At 41.2% G+C, this 22,767-nt stretch overlaps 1 protein-coding gene across 1 annotated transcript; it reads right to left on the reverse strand.

Annotated features, from left to right (window-relative positions):
• Nucleotides 1-6,748: 6,748 nt before the first annotated feature.
• Nucleotides 6,749-14,853, reverse strand: PSMD7 (proteasome 26S subunit, non-ATPase 7). The gene is made up of 7 exons (XM_032323087.1): nucleotides 14,658-14,853; nucleotides 12,515-12,606; nucleotides 11,608-11,700; nucleotides 10,802-10,899; nucleotides 10,166-10,246; nucleotides 8,338-8,429; nucleotides 6,749-7,709 (listed from the first exon to the last, which is right to left on the reverse strand). The coding sequence occupies exons 1-7, from the start codon at nucleotides 14,729-14,731 to the stop codon at nucleotides 7,265-7,267; spliced, it is 975 nt and encodes a 324-aa protein (XP_032178978.1). The 5' UTR covers nucleotides 14,732-14,853; the 3' UTR covers nucleotides 6,749-7,264.
• Nucleotides 14,854-22,767: the final 7,914 nt, after the last annotated feature.

Consider the following 22,767-nt stretch of genomic DNA (forward strand, 5'->3'; position numbering starts at 1 on the left):
AGTAATAGATAACTCATACACTATCCTAGGTGAGATTCAGTGTCCTCGGATTAGCATCTCTTCCATGTTCTGGGCCCTGAATGTGGCCATGATTTTTAGTAAACAAAAAAGCCAGAGCATGGAAATTGTGTGTAGATTAAAAAAAAAAAAAAAATCCCACTAAGCAGGAACAAAGGCGGAAAGGGACCAGTATTGCTCTTCTTCCTCTCCTTGGGGAAAGCAGCTGCTGGGAAGAGGGAGTCATTTCAGTCCCTGTATCCAGTCCACAGCCTGACGTCAGTTGCCTGGCAGCACCAATGATCTCAGAGGCCTTGGGTCTGGCCCAGCCTGTGACTGTGGCCCTCTGCGTTGGGATGTCATTAGTGCTTATGTGAGCCTCCAGCCAAACCCAGCTGGCAAAGAGTTATGTCCAATCTCTCAAGGACAATTTTGGGTCTGTTTCCTCTATAATTATAGGGTGAGCAGCTAGGTAGGTGGTACCATTACAGCAGTGAACCAGCCTGAAGGAGGGTCTCTGCAGCTCCACGACTCCCGCTGAGGTTGGCACAACTTCCTCCTCAATAGTGGCCTCATCTGGCCCTGGCTGGCCAGGGACATGGAAGCACTGATTCTTTTGTGAGGGAATTCATTTCACCGTTGAACTTTTGGATTTTATAGTCATGATGGTTTGCTACCTCCTTGTAATTGTTTCACAGTGGCTAAAATACAGGGTATATGTGGTGGGGATTGAATTTGACTCACCCTGTCCCTGCTCTCCAACAGGCACACACCCCAGTGCATCAGTGGTCTGCCACAGGGTCTGGGAAACCCCTGGATAGGTATTTTTTTTTCTGAATTTATTCAGATACAATTGACATGGAATATTGTGTAAGTTTAAGGTGTCCAAGATGATGATTTGATATGTATGTATATTGCAAAATGATTAGCACATCCATCACCTCACATAGTTGCCATTTGTTTTTAATGTTGAGGACATTTAAGGCTGTGTTGTGGTAGGGACATTTCAGATCCGTTCTCTTAGCGATGTTCAAGTATACAATATTTGGAAGTAGTATTAGGAACTTATAGTCACCATGCAGTACCCTGAATAAATAGGATAGAGAATAGTATGGGCAAGTGGGATAGGGGAGAAAGGGTCTTTTAGAGAGGACCTTAGGGAAGGTCCTTTAGATAGGACCTTAGGGAAAGCATCTCCAAACAGGTGTTTCAGCCTGGAGACCTGAAAGCTGGGAAGGAGCCCATCAAGCAAAGAGCCACATCTGGGGTTGGGCCCATCAGGTACAGTGGCCTGACTGGGAGACTGGCATGTTCCAGAAGTGGGTAGAAGGCTGGTGTGGCTGAGCATTGATGGAGGGTAAGCAGGAACAGTGTGAATGAGGTTGGTGGGTCAGGGCTCACCATGTTCCTCCTCTATTGCCAAGGCAAGGGGAGGAAGAGACAAAAGGGGCTTTATGCTGTGTGCACCACTCCCGTCTCTTCATTGCCTAGGCTAACCTGTGGCTGTCTCTAACAGCAAAGTGGATGGGAGGTGTTTTTTGTGGTAGGTCAGGAACAAGGAATATGAAATGGGATTTGAAGATCACGTAGTAATGTCTTTGCCACACGTGATTAAAAGCTATGAAGTGAATGAAGATAGGCCTTTACAATATTGTCTTGAATTTTATTTATGTATTTATTTATTTAGAGAGAGAGAGCATGTGTGAGCAGAGGGGAGAGGCGGAGGGAGAGGGACAGAGAATCTTAAGCAGACTCCATGCCCAGTGTGGAACCCGATGCTGGACTGGACCTCACAACCCTGAGATCATGACTTGAGCCAAAATCAAGAGTTGGACGCTTAACTGACCCAGGAGATCTAATATTGTTTTGAATTTTAAGAGAGCATGAAAGAATGAAATCGAAAGGGAAGTAAATGTAATGTAAAATGCGTACCCATTCAAAACTAGACTGCACATTCTTCCACGATCCATCCATATGTAAGGACATTTACTAAACACACTGAAGCATCTTTCACTTGTGTGTATGTGTGTGTTGGGAGGAGTTAAAACTATAATGGAAATCAGGATAAAGGTAAAAACAGGGCAAGTGAGACGGGCCATAAAAGTGACAGTGGTGATAGGCATGAGCTGATGAGTAAAATTATGCAACCCTCTCCCTCTTCATCGTCCAGCCAAGCTGACTCTGGTGTGAGGATAGAATATGGAAAAGAAAGGCGAGAAAGTACGAAGAAAGTGCAGGTAGACAACCTTAGCCACAGAAGAGGTAGCTGGAGTTGTGAGCAGGGGCAGGGAAACGCAGAGGGCAGCTGTCAGACATGGTCCACGTGGTAGGATCCACAGGGGCTGAAAGTAGAGGCTGAAGGTGAGCAGTGTGACCATTGTGACTCCTAAACTCTGATTGAGTGGGTAACTAGCCAGGATTTGGAATAAAGAGGAGAAACAAATTTTGGAATTAGAAGCATCACATAGATTGAGACTTGTAAAAATTTGTGTTAGGTTAAGTAAGATGACACTTTAGAAGAGCAAAGGGCCCATGAGAGTCCAAGAGAAGCAGGACGAGCTCCTGGAGAGAAGCCTTCAGAGGTCAGGTCAAGTGAGGTCAGGGCTGACAGATCAGGGTGAATTGAATGGGAAAGCAGAAGCCATTGGTGACTTTAGTACAGGCTGTTAGGGGCATGGTGGGGACAAAAACTGGGCTGCATAAGATTTTAAAAATGCTCGGAAGATAAAAAAAATTTAGTGAATATAGGTGTTTATTTGCTGAATGAAGTTAACTGAAACAGAGGGGGGTGTGTGTGTATGTGGCGATGGGAGATAATTGAGTGTTTACATGCTGACGGGTAAGAGGTAGGGATAAGGCCAGGGTTGAAAATAAGGAAAGACCCTAATAGATAAAGTGAGGACTTTAGTTGGTTATTTTGGTTAAAATAGTAGCAACGTTATGTTACGATTGATCTGAGAAGCTTTAATAGATAGAAAGAGGTTGATAGGGTACCAAACTGAGAAGGAAAACACTTTGTGGAGTATAATAGATATGTGTGTATGAGAAGAAGTCTTGAGCTGGGAAAGGACTTCTTCTTTTTTTTTTCTTTAAGATTTTGTTTATTTGAATGGGGGAGGGGCAAAGGGAGAGAATCCTCAAGCAGACTCCCTGCTGAATGCAGAGCTAGGACCCTGGGATCTTGAGTTGGAGGCTTAACCAATGGAGCCACCCAGGTGACCCAGAGCTGGGAAAGGACTTGACTGGCAGAGTGACCCACAGAGTGCTAACCAGAGGCAAGAAATGGATAGATTTGTCTATATCAAAGTAAAGGTTCTCACTCCCATGTGTATAGGAACCGCAAAGAGGGGATCTTAACACAGATTCCCAGAGAGTCTAGTGAGGTTGGTAAGTTGTATAAATTTTTATTGAAATAAGTTATATCTAAAAAGGTCATACTCAAAATGCATCATTTCCAAATAATCTTACTACATTTTACTATCATGTGTGTTCTTGAGGTTACTGGTGTCTATTGTATCTGTATTCAGGAAGTACTTAGTCATGCCGTGTCACCATGCATCTCTTCTCAACTCATGCTGGGCTCTTCCCATCAACTAATGCTGGGATCATGCCATCAAGCCATGGTGGGAGTATTTACACCAGGGAAATTGGCCAAGGCTACAAATCAAACCCCGCTACCCCCTTTTTTGGGAGAACCAGTTGTTTCACATTTACCAGCACACCAGTAAATATGGTTTTTAAAGCAACCAGGGGTCATATCAGCAGTGAGGAAAATCAAAGCACGAGCTATCTGAAGAGCAAAGAAGATTGAGTATATTCATTGCCTAAGCAGTAGTGTGAGTAGACAGGAGTGGCAACATTACCCAATCTTTTTGCACCCATATACTCTCCATGTTCCTTCAAAGTCTTGTCTGGATGGTTGTAGCTCAAAGCAGAAATGATGGGAGGCAACTCTGGGGAAGGTTCCCAATCCTGTGCAGAACGGGCATCAAAGGCTTCGCTGGGCGAGAGACGAGACTAGCCAATTGCGCCCTCTAGTGTCGAAGAACAGATTGGCTCCAAAGCGGAATGCTGAGAAAAAGGTTTCTCTGGATTTATGCCCTGGAAACATTTAACTTCTCCGGTCTTCCCTTCCTTTCTTTTCCTCTATTTTATTTCCCCACTTCCATTTCCCTGCTTTCTGAGTCACCTTCTACCTACTCCCCCAACAAGAATGTCTATTATTTTTTTGAAAGATCTGCACTATGTGTTGTTCCCAGGCAAACATTGATAATAGAATTGAATAGCACAAGGATAAGCAAATCAGCACTTGCCTCTATTACATAGAATAATTTGGAATGAATTTGTTTAGGAAAGCTGTAAAAATGTCTGCTCTTGTGGGTCACATAAATGAAATCTTCCCTTGCCTTCGAAGCATGCCACAAATCCTCCCCATTTCTGGGAACAGGAGCAGATGAGGTAGTTTTCTTAGTCTGTTGTAGTTTAACAAACAACCCTGATTTCATTCTTTTATGAGGGCCTGTGTTAATTCTTTTGTTTGAAGTCAAAGTCATTGTATATGGCTGAGTTCTCATAGCTCCAGGGTCCTCCAGAAATTGGATTGCCATTCTGAGGTTGCTGTTTCCTGCTGGAAAGGTTTACTCTGCATCTAGCACATAGAAGTAATAAGGTAGCTCCTTAATAGGATTAGTTCTCTTTTGTCCCTTTAGTGACTGGTGGGCTGAGTGAACATAATTAAAGAACATTTAATTAGTTGGCCCACAGTTGTTCCATTCCGATAGCTTCCATCTTTACATGAAGGATAACTAATTTACAAGTCAAGGGATATTTCAGATATTAGTTATCACGCAAAACCAGTAAGATACAAATACTGTCCTCTGTAATGCGCGTAGCCTGTTAAGTCAGTCTGAAGCCTTGGAAGTGGAAGTGAGGGTAATGTTACAGCTACAGAGTTTGGAGGAGACTTTTCCCAGGACGTAATTTTTGGTATTTTCAAAAACAGCAGGGGCGCCTGTGTGGCGGCTCAGTGTCTTAAGCCTCTGCCTTCAGCTCAGGTCATGGTTTCAGGGTCCTGGGATCGAGCCCTGCATCGGGTTCTCTGCTCAGCAGGGAGCCTGCTTCCCCCGCCCCCGGCCTGCCTTGTGATCTCTCTGTGTCAAATAAATAAAATTAAAAACAACAACAACAACCAAAAAACCCAACAACAGACGTGGTTTAGAAATCTCATCTTGAGACTGCCAGGCTATACAAACACAAGGCTTTATGTCAGGTGTGTGTTTACCGTGAATTCATCTGCTATTTGTATAAGCAAGACTTCAGTAATAACCTTATGAGAGTCACTCTCTTATATTATTATATAATTTTGTCTTAGAAAATGAGCCTAAGCTACAAGCTACAGACTTTTTGCAAGAAACAGGAGCCTGTCAGAAAGATGGAATTGTTTCGGGCATCTGGCTGGCTCAGTCGCTAAGCATGTGACTCTTGATCTCAGGGTTGTGAGTTTGAGCCCCATGTTGGGTGAAGAGATTAATTAAAAATTAAAAAAAAAAAATCTAAGAAAAAAAAAAGGTAAAGTCAATTCTGCCCATTTGTGGGTCAAACACAGCAAAGCCTGGGTATTCTCATGGTCTTAGATGCTCAACAAACTTTCCAGTTTATGAAATGGTAACTTTAAAGCTGTGGCATTTGTTGCAAGACCCTGGAAAGCTTTTTGAGTTCAGATTATACTACTAAAAGTGGACTGAATCCTGTGTGGTCTCTAATTGCCCAGACCACTTACATAAATGACCCATTCCTTGGAATGACGTTCTCATTACCCCTAGAGCCCCAGAAATATCCTGGCTCTTCCCTATTTGCTGGATAAAAATGTTTGAGGTTTCCTTTCTCAATCAGTTTGTTTGAAATGTCCAATCTCAAAAGCTTCTTCAGCACTCCTCTGATAACAGTTCTCTGGCCTTGACTGTTATTTCAAATATTTTATTCGATTAGGTGCAGCAACCCTGATCTTGACTGCTGAAATAGATTAAGTAAAAGTTGGTTTTCCAGTTTTTCCTCGACCATCCCATTTTAGATCAGAATCTTCATGAACTATGAAGTCAGCCCTTCATGTTGACATGCCTCTAGTAAGTAGAATAAAAGCTTATTTATACATCATACTGTCAACTTCCCCCTTTCCACTCACTAGCTCTTTGGAATAAAAATCGATGTTTCCGGTAAACTTTGACACATTAGAACACTGTACAGTGGTTACTGAGAGTCAGCTGACTTAGTTTTAGTGCCATTTTATTATATCCTTAAATTTTTGAACAGTGATAATCCATATGGTACAAGAAAGAACTATCTGCTCCACAGAGGAAATTAATATCTAAGGGACTCCCGGAAGTCAAATGATTAAGTACTTATTTGTTCGGAGACCTGAAATTTTGGGGCAACTTTGTTCCATCCACTGAAACATCCCCACTAACGTCGGGGTCCAAGGTACCAAAGCCTGCAGTTACTATAGTAACTGTGTCCCTTATGAAAAGCTGCTCCAAGGGACTTCACAGATGACCTGAGACACAAACTAGGACCCAGGTCTTCTGGGATTGGTTGAGAGCTCTTCTCACCATCAGGTTGTTTTTAAAGGAATGAGACTCTCCTTCATGAAAGACTGCAAGTCTAAATTCTTTAAGGCAGCTTCAATTAAAAACGAAGTCTTGGCTGCTTCTGAAAACGACTATCACTCTCAATCAAAAACGACTAGAACACAGACTTACAAACCAAGTCATTTAATTGTATCTTCAAAGGTAAACAATATATGGAGCTGGCTCCCATGCCCTGAGCTTGCCAGAGCTCCGGGTACAGAGTTCAGAGGGGTCAGAACTCAGGGTGTTCTAAGGCTTACGGAATTCATGCACTCCACTTTGCAATTCTGGGAACTGCCAAAAACCAACCCCAAGAGTCTTCTGAGATGGGGAAAATTCAACTTCCAGTTTTACAGGTAAAAGAGTGAAGAGTACCAATAATGTTCTGTTTACCTCTCTTCACTTTTCTCCCGAGATCTGAAGTCTGAGCTATCATATCCCCCACGCACAGCAGCCTAAGCCACCGTTCGGCTGTGACATCAGTGCCTCTGTGCAATCGCTTTCCGCCACGGCGAGCATGACCCAGGCCAGAGAGCTCTCAGCAGTACAGCTTTTTAAAAAGCACTTAAAGTAAAAAGAACCCTCTAGTGGCACACTGAGTTAGTTTATAAGATTTTAATTTACAAATTAAAAAGCTACATGTTTTATTTTTTCTCCTTTTTCTCCTCTTTCTTTCCATCACTCTTTTCCTTATCTTTCTCTTTTTCTTTGTCATCTTTTCTATCCTTTTTGCTCTCTTCTTTTTCTTGCCCTTCTTTCTTCTCTGCATCCCGGTTGGCAATCTTGTTGTTGATGAGGTTGTGCAGGGCGACCACCGAACGGATCAGTGAGGCCAAATATACCACCACCATCTGGTCGTTGGTCTTCAGGTAAAAGGCCTTGACAAACTCCTGGAGGCTGACATCTGGCAGCAGGTTGAACACATCCTGTAGCTGGTAGATGATCTGGTGGTTGATGGGCAGCTTGCCTGTGGCCACTTTCTCCAGATAGCTCCTGATATCCAGAAGCTTGGAGTTCAGTCCCTTCAAACCATGGACCTGGTTTGTGATCCGCTGGGAAAGAGTGCCCACTGTAGTGTCCTTGATGTCTCTGTAATAACCCACAAGAAGAAAGGGCAGGAGAAAGCCTCAGTATACCATATTATCACACAGGTTCCCACAGTCTAGGCAAACACCCTGCTTGGTGGGGAAGGGCAAGTTTTCAAAAGAAAAATGTTACTTCATCATTTTGTAAACTGCCTTAGTTTTGATTTGGAGGCATGTATTTTTCTCATCATGGGACGTTTTTTCAAAAAAAGAGAACTAAAATGAAACCATTTTTCACTTTAAGGGTGGCATTTTTTCACTTGCATCTATACGATGTTGTGAGAAGCTTCCATCCTGACTAACTTTTTGAATTGAGAAAAACTACGACCCTTTCTAATTAAGTCAATTATAGTATTTTAAAATAAAAACCCATCCTAACATACCTTCTCCACAGACAACTGGCTACCTTCACTTAAAACAATACACATGGCAAGAATAAACGCCTGACTTTCCTTCCCACACGTGTTCTTGTCACAGTCAACACTGCCCTTTGCCGATAAGGTATATTATCCATGGTCATAAACTGTGACTCAAGACACTCTAGAAATTATCCAGGCCTGGAACCCAGATCTCCCCACTCCTAACAGAGCCTCTTGGGCCGCTTATGATTCCGATGCCATCCTGCAGCTCACCGTAACAAATGCTCAACTCCAACTTCCTCGGCTTCCTCGGCTCCAATTTCACTGGTCACGTGCTCAAATGTTTTCGAGGTTGGAGTTCCATCCTGGGAGAGGAGGCTTAACTGTAGTTATTTACTTACAAACACCCTGGCACATGTTCCTTTCACACTTTGATTCCTCTGCTTTCAGTCAGATCACCTCGCGGGTGCACACCGGGCTTCCCAAGTGCTGGCAGAAATGGGTGAGGTTTGCTCTGAAAGCTCAGCCTTCCAGATTGACACTGCAATGGCGCTGCTCTGTGTTTCTGAGGAAAATCTTGATAATACCTTAAGCCCACTGTGGGAATGGACACTTGAGGAAGTCTCAATTAGGCCGATTTTTAAAGCATGCAGTTCTTTCTAGAATAGGCAGTATACAGAATACGTGTACCGGAGGCCAGCTCGTGTCAGATAATCTAACTTTTAACCACCTACTGTCCCTCAGATCAAATGATGCCTGAGCACCAAAACAATGCGGTCAGAATAACCAGCTTTCTGTGGCCTGAATTAGTCAAAAGGTCCGTTCAGGGATATGGCTCCCTGTTATCACCTAGTGATTTCTGATGGGATTCAGGAACAACTTTCCTCAGATCTCATGCCAGAAGAGGCTGGACGTATGTAACAACTGTGAAGTGTCCGCAAGGCAGCAGCGAGACCTTGGGAAAGTCACTAAGTGGTATAAATATTAGCAGTAATTATTTTATCCCGGACAGTGTGAATCCTCCAAGTGCCATTTTCGTCTTGATTATGTCTGCCAGAACGGTCAGGACTACATGGAATGCCTTTTCAGGTACTCATTTTTCCTTGGCTTCATTTAATGTTGTGGCCTTCATGTGCCTTTTGTCCCCTACTTAAAATCTTCATTTGTACGTGTGCATGCATGGGTATGTGTGTATGTAAGAGCCTCTGATTCCTTTTTGAAAAAGACAGGGTAAAATTAACTTTAAAAACTGTACCAGACCAACGATGAAAGCCTTATTGCACAAGGAAATATATTTCTATGTAAGATCTCTGGTGGCAAGACAAGGAGAGAAACAGGAGGACAGAGCTCGGTGCAAGGAACATTTGCAGGGAGTTACCCTAAAATCTTTTTCCTGATTTAAAAACTGAATATAAGGATAAAGTCTACATATCTAAATCCAAAGGCAGAGTTTATCCTCAGACTTTTGACTCTGAAAATTCAAGAGGAAGCTCAAGTGCAAAATTTTATGCTCACGACAAAACACACATATATTTTCACATCAAATGCTACCCTAGAATCTGAGTTTAGTTTTCCTGGAAATAGAGAAAAGCTATATTCTGAAACCTCTTTGTGTCTACATCCAAAACATGCAGCAGGTATTAGATGCTGTGGAGCTGAGTATTTAGGTGTCAAATCACACAGATGGGTCTTGCCATCTGGCTCCAGGCAGCTCTGACTCACTCTATCTGAAAACCTCTGGCTCATCTATAGGGAATGAAAATCTTCAAGGAGAAAGGAATGCTGGCACAGAGGACCTGAACAGTGGAAACTGCATTAGGTTAAGACTAAGCTCACCAGGCTCTGCATTTCCTTTGCTGTGAACATCTCTGGGCAATCACAGGATGAGTATGGGCCTCAATTTCATGTGTAAAAAGGGATTTTAGATTTGGTGACTCAGAAACTCAAGGGAAAAAGAAACATAGTATCAAGCTGTTGACAAAAATCAACAACCTACTCTTTGTTAAAGATGAAAGATCTGTTGACTTTAAAACAACACAAAATCCAAATCATCCAATAAGCAGCAAATCTAATCTCCTTGGCTCCTAGGAAGAGGACTTACATCATGGACTTCTTCCACTGAAATATATGCTTCTGTGGGCAGTCCCAGGTCCTTTGGCTTCACGTCAATGATGACCAGTACCTGGCAGAAAAACACACCTTAGCAAACCACCTCACACCAAGCATATAAGGAATAATCACAGCCATTCTTCTGATGATGATTACCGAAGCTATTTCATTCACTCAACCAGACAAGAGTTGGAATTTTCAGCAAAAATGAGTCTACATTTCACATGATCCCACCATTTGCCCCGCTCTTATCACCCTCATCCACTAACAAGCTCTGAGGTGGTAGTGTGGTCATCAAGCACGAGGAAGCCAGAATCAAGAGAGCCAACGGTTTGATCATGGCCCCCACAAGCAGGAGACCTTACTAACAATTCTGAATCTCAATTTTCTTATTGTAAGGAGAATAACCCCGTATAGTGACCGAGAGGATTAAGCACCTAATACATATTTACTGTTACTTACTAAATATCCTGGGTTATTGTATACTATACAAAACACTACCAATTAACACAGGCAGTTTAGAGAAAAAGCATGAAATGATTTGCTACCTGAATCCTTCCTAGGATTCTTATATAAGTTAGCTGGCAAGGAATATCATTCAAGCGTTTTAAAGATAGAGCACACTTACTGAGTTAGGGCAGTATCTTTTCATGAGTTCGTTAATGGCGATGTCATTCTTGTGCAGTTTAGGGCCTGTGTGGTACCACCCAACTATTCTTTCTCTGGCTGGGAAGGAAAACATGAGTGGGTTTGAACTGTTACATGAAGATCTATAGAATTCCCTCAAAAAAGGTGGTAAGAACGCTAGTCCTTATGTTCTCTACTTTTTCAAAATTCCATACATCTATTTTAAATCTTGACAGACCTGTGAAATCTAAAACTGAAAACCAGAATTCTCAGAAAATAAGCAGTGAGGGAAATTCAGAGATATCTGTATCTCAGACTAGCTGAGAGCAGTCACGCATGACACTAGGAAACAATTCCAAGGCAACACATAAACAAATGCAAGTCTATGTCACAGAGACTACAACTGTAAACATTGTCGGTATAAACATTTCCAAAGCATACATGGTTGCTATAATGAAATAAAATGAAAATGATACATGTGACAGAGAGCAAGATTTACCCTGATGGTACTTAGGCTCTAGGGGCAGGTAGATTTTGTTTGATAGTTCTTCACTTTTCTGCTACAGAGGGCTGGCTAGATCCCAAACCAAGGTCTAGCTGGCCTTAAACTGCTACTCTATCTTCTCATTCCTCTACTACGACTATGCTTACCTAAGTATAACTAAGAGAAAGAGCCCTCAACATGGAAGAAAATGGAATATTAAGGAATGAAAAGACATCAGGGGCGTGTACCTGGGTGCATGCACACACCTAAAACCACGCATAAATCAATGCCACAATGCCTTCTTAAAAAACATCAAGACATACCATTGACCTTCTTAAACATTCCATACATGTTTTCCAAATAATCATGGTCTAAAAACCAGACAGAATCATCTTTGTCATCTTCATCAAAAGGGACTAAAAAAAAAAATAAATAAAATAAAATAAAGATTTAGTTTGGGGTGATGGATAGAACTAGCCTAGGGGACCCCTAGGCCACATCGGATCCACTTTAAGTGGTTTGTACAGTATGGTATTAAAATTATTTTTGAGTAGCTCTCATTAAAAACTGGGAGATTTCATGTAAAATCCAGACTTCCAGCTTCTCTTGAAATTGGAAGACCTGGTAACAACTGGCTAGAGCCAGGGAGAGCTTTCCCCCTTTAAAATGGACACCTGCTCATCAGTTTACTAAAAGTCCCATCACTCGCTAATACTTTCCTTTGACAAATAACATCAACTGCTTGGTCTTTTCAAATACTGAAGTTCAATGACCTCTAGTCTAGAGTTCATTGTAGAGCAATTATTTTGTTCTTTGTTGTTACTTTAGTCATAAAATATACGAATACATTCTTGTAAAGGTTCATGACACTGAGTAAAAGGTAATGGTCTCCATAACCATGGCTATGTGAAGGGATTTACAAATATCAGAGCTGCCTATTTTTATAAAGTTTTGCTAGCATACAGCCACCCCTTTGTCAACATACTGTCTATAGGTGCTTTCCTGCTACAAAATCTGAGGAACTGAGAGGTGGTAATGGAGACCATATGGCTTGCAAATTTAAAATATTTACTACTCAGTTTAGTGAGTAACCTTTAGCCTTCTTATATTTAAGCAATTCTGACAGAATTTCTAGGTTGGAGTAAAAATAGAAATCATGTTTCTTTTTTTTAATTTTGAAAATATTTGACATTTTAGCCCAGGCTCAGAACGTTAAGATTTTGCTTATACCTGCAAAACTGTTGGATACATCGAGTACTTTCTTTTGCCATGACCCTAAAAGCACACCAACAACACGCTTCTGGTTTCCAACCTTGCCTATTCTGAAAGAAAAAGCAGAAGGTCAGTCTGACAGGCATATAGAGATATTGAACCAAAAATTAGATACTCAGAGGGAAATATCAATGGTACACATACCATCTGGTTTACCTGGGAACTAATCCCACTAAACAAACAGAATAGTGTCGGGTAAGTCCTTAATACTAAATTTTAATAAATATAATGGGTAATTTACCAACTTTGTACATTGGCAGTCTTTACACTGTTGACTGCAAGAAATACACACTCAGAAAAATTTCAAACTTTCTAGAACCTGAAAACAGAGAAAATGAAAACTCCCCACATCTGAAGAGTTTTAAAATGTTACTTGGTGTTTGAAAAGTACATTTCATTTAAGTTATGCTGCCACCTTTAACTTTTTCTTTCGCAGTTTTCTCCTTTAAACTTTCCCCAACTTTCTTATCCTTAAATATTTTCAGAGATAAAGATGCTGAAGTAGAACCGCTTTTATGGGGTGGCTTTCCAGTTATTCTTTGGAATATCTATTCCACATGGACAAGCCCCACTAGAAGTTCTAAATCTTTGTACCATCTAGGGGCTCAGAAAATGGGTTCTGAGGCTGAGATATGCGTGTGCCACCTGTGGTCTCCGTGAATGGCTTAATCAGGCAGAAGTCAGAAGTGAGCTGGTGACTGGTAACACTGGCAGGATGGCTGAATGAGTAACACAGAGTTTATAACAGAATTTCTATCTACTTGTCAAACCTTCTCAGTGACTTCTGTCTTTGAGAGCTACAAGTGTTTCACTTATACGATCTCATTTCACTGTCCTTAATGTAGTCTCCTTTGACCAGTAGCAAATGTGTCTCAAAATACAATTCCACATTCAAAGGAAAGACAGAGGCCACTGTGAAACGAACTATAGTTTCTTAACAGTCACTGTTTTCACTGTACTATTCTTCTAAACCTACAGTCTGGCAAATATATAAATGCTTACTAAATTTGGGATTTGACTAAAATGAAGCTTTCTGTATCCATGGTAGTTCTGATTTGGGGGGAAGTCTGAGGCACGGAATTGTCACACATCAAAGGAAAGTTCTACACTCATGTGCTTTTCTTTTGGTCTACAAAAATACAATTTTTTTTTCCCTTAAAAACCCTACATCTCTTATGACACAGCAGTTAGCAGTGTCTATGCACTATGTCCTCCAAATAGAACTGAAATGGTGCTTGTTCCCTTAGCACCTCTAGTATCCAAGGGAGAAAGACAGTGGCTACTGTACAGTGGGAATGCATGCAAAAGCTGTGGAAATGGGGACCCTAAACCTCATGGAGTCGTGACTGTTTTATTAGCTATGGTTGAATGAGTAGTTGTAGGAGGCAACCTGCAAGACAACAGGCACTTCGCAACTGACTTTATAGCAGATGCTCCCAAGTGGGCCTTTACACTTGCCAATTCAAGTAATTACCGTGTAAAAGTTATGAACACGTGTAACAGGTCCAGCGGGACGAACAGCTCCAAAACAAGGGAAGGGAAGGCAGAAGAAACATCTATGGGATGTTTCAGCTTATTCATTAATGCCCAAAGCTACTCAGGCTCTCATTTTTAAAAGAAAAGCTTGACACCTAATCTACATTTTAGGTTACCATCAAAACAGATTCCTGCTTAGGAACTACAGCTTTTCAAGGGAGCCCCCGCAGAGACCAGAATTTTGGTGACAGCTTTCACAGGCACAGAGACGCAAATTTGTTAGGCCTTCCCACGAGGCACCGAGTCTTTCTGGTGAAAAGGGGAGGACGAGGTGACAGATGGGCACGAGGCCTGGGGGATCAGGACCAAATGAAGCTTCCCCCCCATACTCTGGCAGCGTGCGGATTTGGGTAAAAGGAACGTGCGGTCCGGGCCGCAGAGTGACGGCTGGGGACGGGGGACGAGCCTGGTGCTTTAGGCTTCGTGATCCGAGGCTGGTCCGGGCCCCTCCGCGAGGCTGTGCCGCCCCCCCGCCCTTCAGCGCCCCGGCGGCCGCCGCGCCGTCCCAGCGTGCCAGTGACTCAGCAGCGGCGATCCCGATAGGCCGCCCCGCGCACCCACTCACCGGTTGAAATGATCCACCACACTGAGCAGCACCAGGGGGTGAACCACCACCTTCTGCACCGCCAGCTCCGGCATCGCGACACACCCCGCCCGCCAGACTCAGCTCCTTGCGACCCGCAAACACCGGCAGCCGCAGCGACACTGGCGGATCCTCCAGGCCCGGCTCCTCCTCTTCCGGCTCGGCCGCCGCCGCGGTCCCCCTTTTCCGCTCCCAGAGTGCCGCGCGCGCCACCCCGGATTTTCGCGCCTGCTGCCATCTTGAGGAGGGGGAAGGCCGGAGCAAGGTGGGGCCCGGCTTGGGTGACTCATTACGAGTTTCCCTGGTCTTCGAAGCTAAAGGGACAGTGGCGACTGATAAAGGTTGACCTCCTGGTGTTGGGCCTGCACCGTCACCTGCAGCGGCTTTTCGTTTTAGTTCCTTCCCACTTCACACCCTCCTCCCCCACCCCGTTCGAAGACTAGAAAGATTATTAGAAGGAAGTAATAACTCCTATCTCCACCACCCAGAAAATGTTCACCTTTGTTTCAAGCCAGAATCCTCCAGTGCTTCTTGACTTTTAAGTCTTTAGCTTTAGGGCATGTCGTTAAAGTAGATTTGGTAATTTATTTCATTCTTCTTGTCGGGGAATTGACCCTTAATATTTATTATGGACTCATGACAGATAATCACCTTGTATTTATATTTTTCTACCTGTTTATATTACTTACCATTTAATTAGGGCTAGAAGAATTCAGTTTGTACCTGGAGTCAGGTCATTCAGGTTGATTTTCAAACGAAAGCTTAGGTAAGAGTTGAAGTAAGGGTAAAAACTAATTTCAAATATGCTTTGGTGTTTAGCTAGGAAAGAGAAAAAGGAAGACTAAAGGGGGTAATGGCGGGAGGCAAAAATTTAAGCGTATCTGTGGAAGGAGACAATTATTTAATTCCATACAAGTTTGTATTTATAATTTTAAGTTGCTGGTTGTATAAACAGAAACAATACTTAAGCAACTTGAATTGTTGGCTTATTGTTTGCCCTTTTTTTTTTCCTTAAGATTTTATTTGTTTATTTGAGAGAGGGAGAGAGAGAGCAGGGGGTTGGACAGAGGGAGAATTAGGCTCCCTGCAGGGCAGGGAGCCCGGTTTGGGGGCTCATCCCAGGATCTGGGGATCATGACCTGAGCGGAGGCAGGCGCTTAACTGACTGAGCCAACCAGATGCACCTGTTTGCCCTGACTTTTTACCTTCCCCATAGTACTGGAGGTCGGATCTGACCTCTCTCAAAAATAACCAAGAGACTTTTGCTCTGAATTTTGGTCTCCTTCCAGGGTAATCAGGGAGCTTTTGATATTTATTTTCTGGGTTCTACCCATCAATTTATTATATGTACTCTTCCTACTTTGGGGGACATTGCTTTGGATTTTCCTCATTCGTTTTAATATTTTTGATTTGGCTAATAATGATTGCTACTAATTAAGATAACAGAACTTTAAGGTAGAGAAAATTTAGGTCAGCCCCTATTATGTGATTGTTAAAGCATGCTTACTGTTGTTTAGTGCCTGATTCAAAGTAGATATTCTTAAACTTTTTTTTTTTTTTAAGATTTTATTTATTTGAGAGAGAGAGAGACAGGAGAGAGAGAGAGTGCACAAGCAGGGGGAGAGGCAAAGGGAGAAGCAGGCTCCTCGTAGAGCAAGGAGCACAAAATGGGAAGATCAGGACCCCAAGCCTAAGGGAAGCCAGACACTTACTGGATTGAGCCACCCTGTCCTTCCCAAAGTAGATATTCTTGTTTCATCTCTTATATAATGCTGTTCAACACAGGATAGACATGTATCTGTTACGGAAAGAGCTCTGAAGGATTCTCTTTCCCCAGTTTTGTTATTAAAAATGTAATAGGTATCAGAAGATCAAAGATTGATTTTGATTTTTCTCCTGTCAAGTACGTCTAAAGAAAACTTTTATTTTTTTTTCTAAAATATGTAGAGTTTAATGAAAATGGCCTAAGATCGTAAGGAAGTTTTTTTTTTTTTTTCTTAAGATTTTATTTATTTATTCGAGAAAGAGAGAGAGAGGCAGAGGGAGAAACAAATTCCCCACTTGAGCCAAGGAGCTATTTATGGGACTTGATCCCAGGATTCTGGGATCACAACCTGATCCAAAGGCATTTGCTTAACCATCTGAGCCACTCAGGCATCCTGCAAGTTATTTTCTGACTTGCCCTTCCTTTTTTTTAATGGAATGAAATTTTTTATTTTTTAATAAATGAGATTTTCATTTTTTAAATGAAATCATACTTCATATTATAGCCACTACTGGGGGCTGAATTCATTCAGAGGAGTGCAGAAGAAGGTATAAGAAATTCACTTCTTTTGTTCATTGAATTCTGTACTTTAGGAGGACCTGATGGCACCTTAAGGATAATACATTTTCCTCTCTTTGATCATCTTTGTTATTCTTTATTTTTTTAAATGTTCTTCTTTTTCCAGGTTTATAATGATGTAATTAACATATGACATTGTGTGTTTAATGTGTACAACATGATGATTTGATACACATATATATTACAAAATGATTACCACAGTAAGGTTAGTTAATACCTGTATCCCCTCACATTGTGTGTGTGTGTGTGTTGTTGGAGTTGTTGAGAACATTTCAGATTTGCTCTCTTAGCAACTCTCAAGTATACAGGGCAGTATTGTTAACTATAGTCACCATCGTGTACATTATATCCCCAGCTTATAACTGGAAATTTGCTCCTTTTCACCCATTTCTCCCACCCTTTCAACCTCTGGCAACCATTATTCTACTCTTTGTAAGTTCAACTTTTTAAGATTCTCCATACAAGTGAGATCATACAGTATTTGTTTTTCTCATGTATTTCACTTAGAAAAATGCCCTTATGTTCCATTCCAACCATATTGCAAGTGGCAGGATTTTCTTCTTTCTGATGGCTGAATAATATTTCGTTATATATGTATAACTCTTTTTCCATTCCTTTTCCCCCTGTTCATCCATTTTCTTTATCAATTGATCCATTAATGGACACTGATGTTTTTTCTATGTCTTGCCATTGTGAATAATGCCACAATGAACATAGGACTATGGACGTCTCAGATAGTGATTTCATTTCCTCTCTATCTATACCCAGAAGTGGGTTGCTAAATCATGTAGTTTTTTGAGGCATCTTCATACTTTTTTTCATAGTGGCTGTACCAATTTACATTCTCATCAACAGTGCACAGGTGTTGGTTGCCTTTTCTCCTTGTCCTTGCCAGCACTTGCTATCTCTTGTCTTTATAGAAGCCATGTTATTATGGTGTGAGATGATATCTCTTTGTGGTTTTGATTTGTATTTCCTTGATCACTAATGTTTTCATGTACCTGTTGGCCATTTGTATGGATGGAAAAATGTCTATCCAGGTCCTCTGCCCATTTTTAAAAAACTATTATTGTTTTACTGTTTGCTAATGAGTTATATGAATTCTTCACGTATTTTGGATGGTAACCTCTTATTAGGTACATGGTTTGCAAATATTTTTTCCCTATTCCATAGTTTGCTTATTTTGTTGTACAGAAGGTTTTTAGTTTGATGTAGTCACACTCATTTATTTTTGCTTTTGCTGCTTAATGCTTTTGGTGTCGTGTCCACCATATTGTTAAGATCAGTGAAGAGCATCTGTTTCCCCTATGTTTTCTTCTAGGAGCTTTACGTTTTCAGGTCTTAAATGAAAGTCTTAAACCCATTTTAAGTTAATTTTTGTGAATGATGTAAGATAGGGGTCCAATTTCATTCTTTTGCATGTGACTATTTGTTTTTCTCAGCACTATTTAATGAAGAGACTATCTTTTCCCCTTTGAGTATTCTTAGTTCCCCTGTCAAATATTGACCACTGAGCTCTCATTTTCTTCTGTTGGTCTATGTGTCTGTTTTTATGCTTACCATACTGTTTTGGTTGCTATAGCTTTGTAATAAAGTTTGAAATCAGAAGGTGTGATGCCTCTAGCTTTGTTTTTGCTCAAGATTGCTTTGGCTATTTAGGGGGTCTTTTGTGGTTCCATACAAATTCTAGGATTGTTTTTTCTATTTCTGTAAAAAATGTCATTGGAATTTTGGTAGGGGTTGCATTGAATCTATAGATGACTTGGAGATTATGGACATTTTAACATTATTAATTCTTCTGATTCATTTTTAAAAAAGATTTATATTTATTTACTTGAGAGAGAGAGAGCATGAGAGAGTGAGATCATGAGCAGGGGGAGGGGCAGAGGGAGAAGCAGGCTTCCCACCAAGCAGGGAGCCCAATGTGGGGCATGATCTCAGGACCCTGGGATCATGACCTGAGCTGAAGGCAGAGGCTTAACCGACTGAGCCACCGAGGTGCCCCTATTTGTGCCATTTTTAATCTTTCATCAGTGTCATAATTTTCAGTGTATAAATCTTTTGCCCTTGGTTAAATTTATTCCTAAGTATGTTATAGATTTTGATGCTATTGCAAATGGGATTGTTTTCTTTATTTCTTTTCTAGATATTTTGTTGTTAGTTTTTAGAATCCCAACTGATTTTTTTAATAAGCATGTTTTTATAAATTTATTTTTTAAAGTAGCTTCCATACCCAACATGTGCCTTGAACTGACATCCCCTGAGATCAAGAGTCTCATACTGTACTAACTGAGCCAGCCAGGAGCCACAGGCTCCCAAATGATTTAGTATGTTGATTTTGTATCTTGCATCTTTACTGAATTTGTTTATTCTAATAATTACTTGGGTGACCTTTAGAATTTTCCATGTATAAGATCATGTGCAAACAGATACAGTTTTATTTCTTCCTTTCTGATTTTGATGCAATTTCTTTCTTTCGTTTTTTTCTTTCTTAATTACTCTGGCTAGGACTTCCAGTATTGTGTTGAATAGGAGTGGTGAGAGTGGCCCCTCTTGTCTTGTTCCTGATCTTAGCGGAAAAGCATTCAACCTTTCACCATTGAGTATGATGTTAGCTATGGGCTTATTATGGCGTGGCATTTATTATGTTGATGTATGTTCCTTCCAAACTCAGTTTGTTGAGAGGTTTTGTTTGTTTGTTTGTTTGTTTTTTTAAAAGGTTTTCTTTATTTGACAGAGACAGAGAGACAGACACAGAGAGAGCACAAGCAGGGGGCGCTGCAGAGGGAGAGGGAGAAGCAGGCTCTCCGCGGAGCAGGGAGCCCAATGCAGGGCTTAGTCCCAGGACCCTGAGATCATGACTTTAGCCAAAGACAGGTGCTTAACACCGCAGCCACCCAGACACCCCTGCTGAGAGTTTTAATCATGAAACAGTGTTGAATTTTGTCAAATACTTTTTCTGTATTTGAGATGATCATATGGTTTTAATCTATTAATGCAGTATATCTTATTTATTTTTCTCTGTGTGTGTCGAACCATTCTTGCATCTTGTGTATGAATCTCACTTGATTGTGGTGTCTGATACTTTTCACATGCTGTTGACTTTGGTTTGCTAGCATTTTTGTTGAGAATTTTTGCATCTATATTTATCAGTGATATTAATTTTTGGATGAATGTGAGAAAGATTGGCATTAATTCTTCTTTAAATGTTTGGTAAATTCAATGATGGTGTCCAGGAAATCCTCTGGTCTTGAATTTTTCTTTGTTGGGAGGTTTTTGATTATTGCTTCAGTCTTCTTGTTATTAGTCTGTTCAGATTTTCTGTTTCTTCATGATTCAGTCTTCTTTTTATAATTTTCTTTTTTAAAGTAAGCTCTACACCCAATGTGGGGCTTGAACTTACAACCCTAAGACCAAGAATCACATGCTCTACTGACTGCATAGCCAACCATTCCCTGATTCAGTCTTGGTATGTTTGTGGGAATTTACCCATTTCTTCTAGATCATCCAGTTTGTTGGTAATTGTTCATAGTAGCCTCTTATGATGCTTTATATTTTTGTGGTGTCAGTTGTAATCTCTCCTCTTTCATTTCTGATTTTATTTGATTATATCTCTGTTTTTTTTCCTAGTCCAGCTAATGTCTTGTCAATGTAGTTTATCATTTAAAAAATAGCTCTTAGTTTCATTGATCTTTTCTGCTCTCTATTTCTGCTCTGATCTTTGTTATATCTTCTGCTAATTTGGGGCTTGGCTTTTTTTCTTCTAATTCCTTGAGGTGGTTAAAGTTAGTTTGCTTATTTGAGATCTTTCTTTCTTTCCTTTTTTTTTTTTTTAAAAGAGAGGGAGTGGGGAGGGGTAGCAGAATAAGGAAAGAGAGAATCTTAAGCAGGTTCCATGCTCAGCATGGAGCCCAGTGCTGGGCTGGATTTTACCACCCTGAAGTCATAACTGGAATAGAAATCAACAGTTAGGCGCTTAACCAACTGAGTCATCCGGGTGCCCCTGAGAACTTTCTTTATTCATAATGTAGGTATTTATCCTGTAAATTTCCCTCTTAGAACTGCTTTTGCTACATCGCATAAATATTGATATATTGCGTTTGCAGCTTTCATTTGTTTCAAGATATATTTTGATCTCTTTTTTGATGTTTTTCCTTCAAACCATTGGTTGTTCAGGATGATGTTGTTTAATTTCAAATGTTTGTGACTTTTCCAGTTTTCCTCCTTTTGCTGAATTCTAGTTTTATATTATTGTGTTTGGAAGAGAATCTTGGTATAATTTCAGTGTTTTTACATTTGCTAAGGCTTGTTTTGTGACCTAACATATGACCCATGTTCCCTGTGCCCTTGAGAAGAATGTGCATTCTGCTGCTTTTGGGTAGAATGTTGTGTATGTGTCTCTAAGGTTCATTTCATCTAGATTATAGCTTAAATTTGGTAGGAGACTGGAGCTGGGATGGTCTGGGGGCCTGAGGCCACAGGAGCTCGTCTGGCTCTAGGGCTGGCCAGGAGCCTGGGTTTGTGGGAGTCCACTTGGAGCCTGAATTCATGGGGTCTTTCTGGGATTTTGGGGTCATAGAAGCTACCTGGGCCCACAGGAGCCAGCTGAAGGTAGGGTGGGTTGGAAGCCTTGGTTTGTGGGATTTGGCCTGTAGGTGCAGGCCTGGCGCTGGGGTTCATGGTGAAGTTGGGTGCTCACTCTTCTCTCCTTCCCCTACAGAAAGGATGTCTCTTTACCTTTAAGCTGCCCAGGCTTCGGGGAAATGTGACAGGAGTAATGTAAAACTGTCTTTCCCATTCTCTTCAATGCATCTTTTCTTGTTTCTGTGTTTACCTTGAATTTTTACCTCTTGTGAAGGTATTTTTGCATGTGGATAGTTCAAATTGATGTTTCTGGAAGGTAATAAGTGCTAGAAATTTCTTTACTGCCATCTTGTTCATATCTTTTCTTTCAATTTTGGGGGATAACTCCTACAGACCTTGGTATTTTGAAAGAGTTTTTATTTTTGTTAATTCCACAACATGGAACACTGGTCCTATAAGCATGGCGGCAATACTTTGAACTTTATAGATTCTATTTATCATTTTATTACGTTTGGAAGAAAAACAGACGTATACATAGCAGACTGACTGACCACCTTCAGCCTTAGCTACATTCATTGCAGGTATTCAGACATCTTTGGAAATGTCTGGCAAAACTGGGTAGGCCCTCTAGTATTCTACTTGCATATAACACTGAGAAACCTGCAGTGGGACTGTTGTAAGGGGAGAGTCAGATAGACCCATTTGACCATCAAATGCTAAGCCTTAGTCTTCAGAGGAAGAGCACTGATTCTTGAGAATGTATATATCTGCCACTCAACTTTGACTAATATTTCAGCCTATCTTAGACTCACAGCTGAGGCCAGAAAGCCATGTTGGGTAAGTTTTATGAGGAAATTGCAGGATTATTTCACAAAAGCTCTGTGAGACATTTGTGCACATGTACTAATACTGCTCATAGTATTTCTCCAACAGAGTAACTCTAAAATATGGAGAGACCTCTTCTTCCCCACTTTGTGGTTTTGGCTCCTTGAGGCACTGGTATCTGAGCAAAGATGTTTGCAGGAGACTGGAGTCTGTAGAAGATGGTGATATCTAGCAGTGTCAGCAGGCCTGGGAGCCATGGAGATACACAACAGATGGGTCAGAGCAGGAAGAGATAAAACCAAGAATACTACAGGCTCATTGTGTGCATACACTACATCC

This window comes from Mustela erminea, chromosome 19, assembly GCF_009829155.1.
Source record: "Mustela erminea isolate mMusErm1 chromosome 19, mMusErm1.Pri, whole genome shotgun sequence".
In the NCBI taxonomy this organism is placed as follows: domain Eukaryota; kingdom Metazoa; phylum Chordata; class Mammalia; order Carnivora; family Mustelidae; genus Mustela; species Mustela erminea.

Excerpts from the sequence above, each read along its gene's own strand:
- PSMD7 (XM_032323087.1), bottom strand. The coding sequence starts at position 14,731 with ATGCCGGAGCTGGCGGTGCAGAAGGTGGTGGTTCACCCCCTGGTGCTG. Across the intron at positions 10,900-11,607 it reads AATGTTTAAGAAGGTCAATG|CCAGAGAAAGAATAGTTGGG; the intron begins GTATGTCTTGAT and ends TTTCCTTCCCAG. Across the intron at positions 10,247-10,801 it reads AAAGATACTGCCCTAACTCA|GTACTGGTCATCATTGACGT; the intron begins GTAAGTGTGCTC and ends TTTTTCTGCCAG.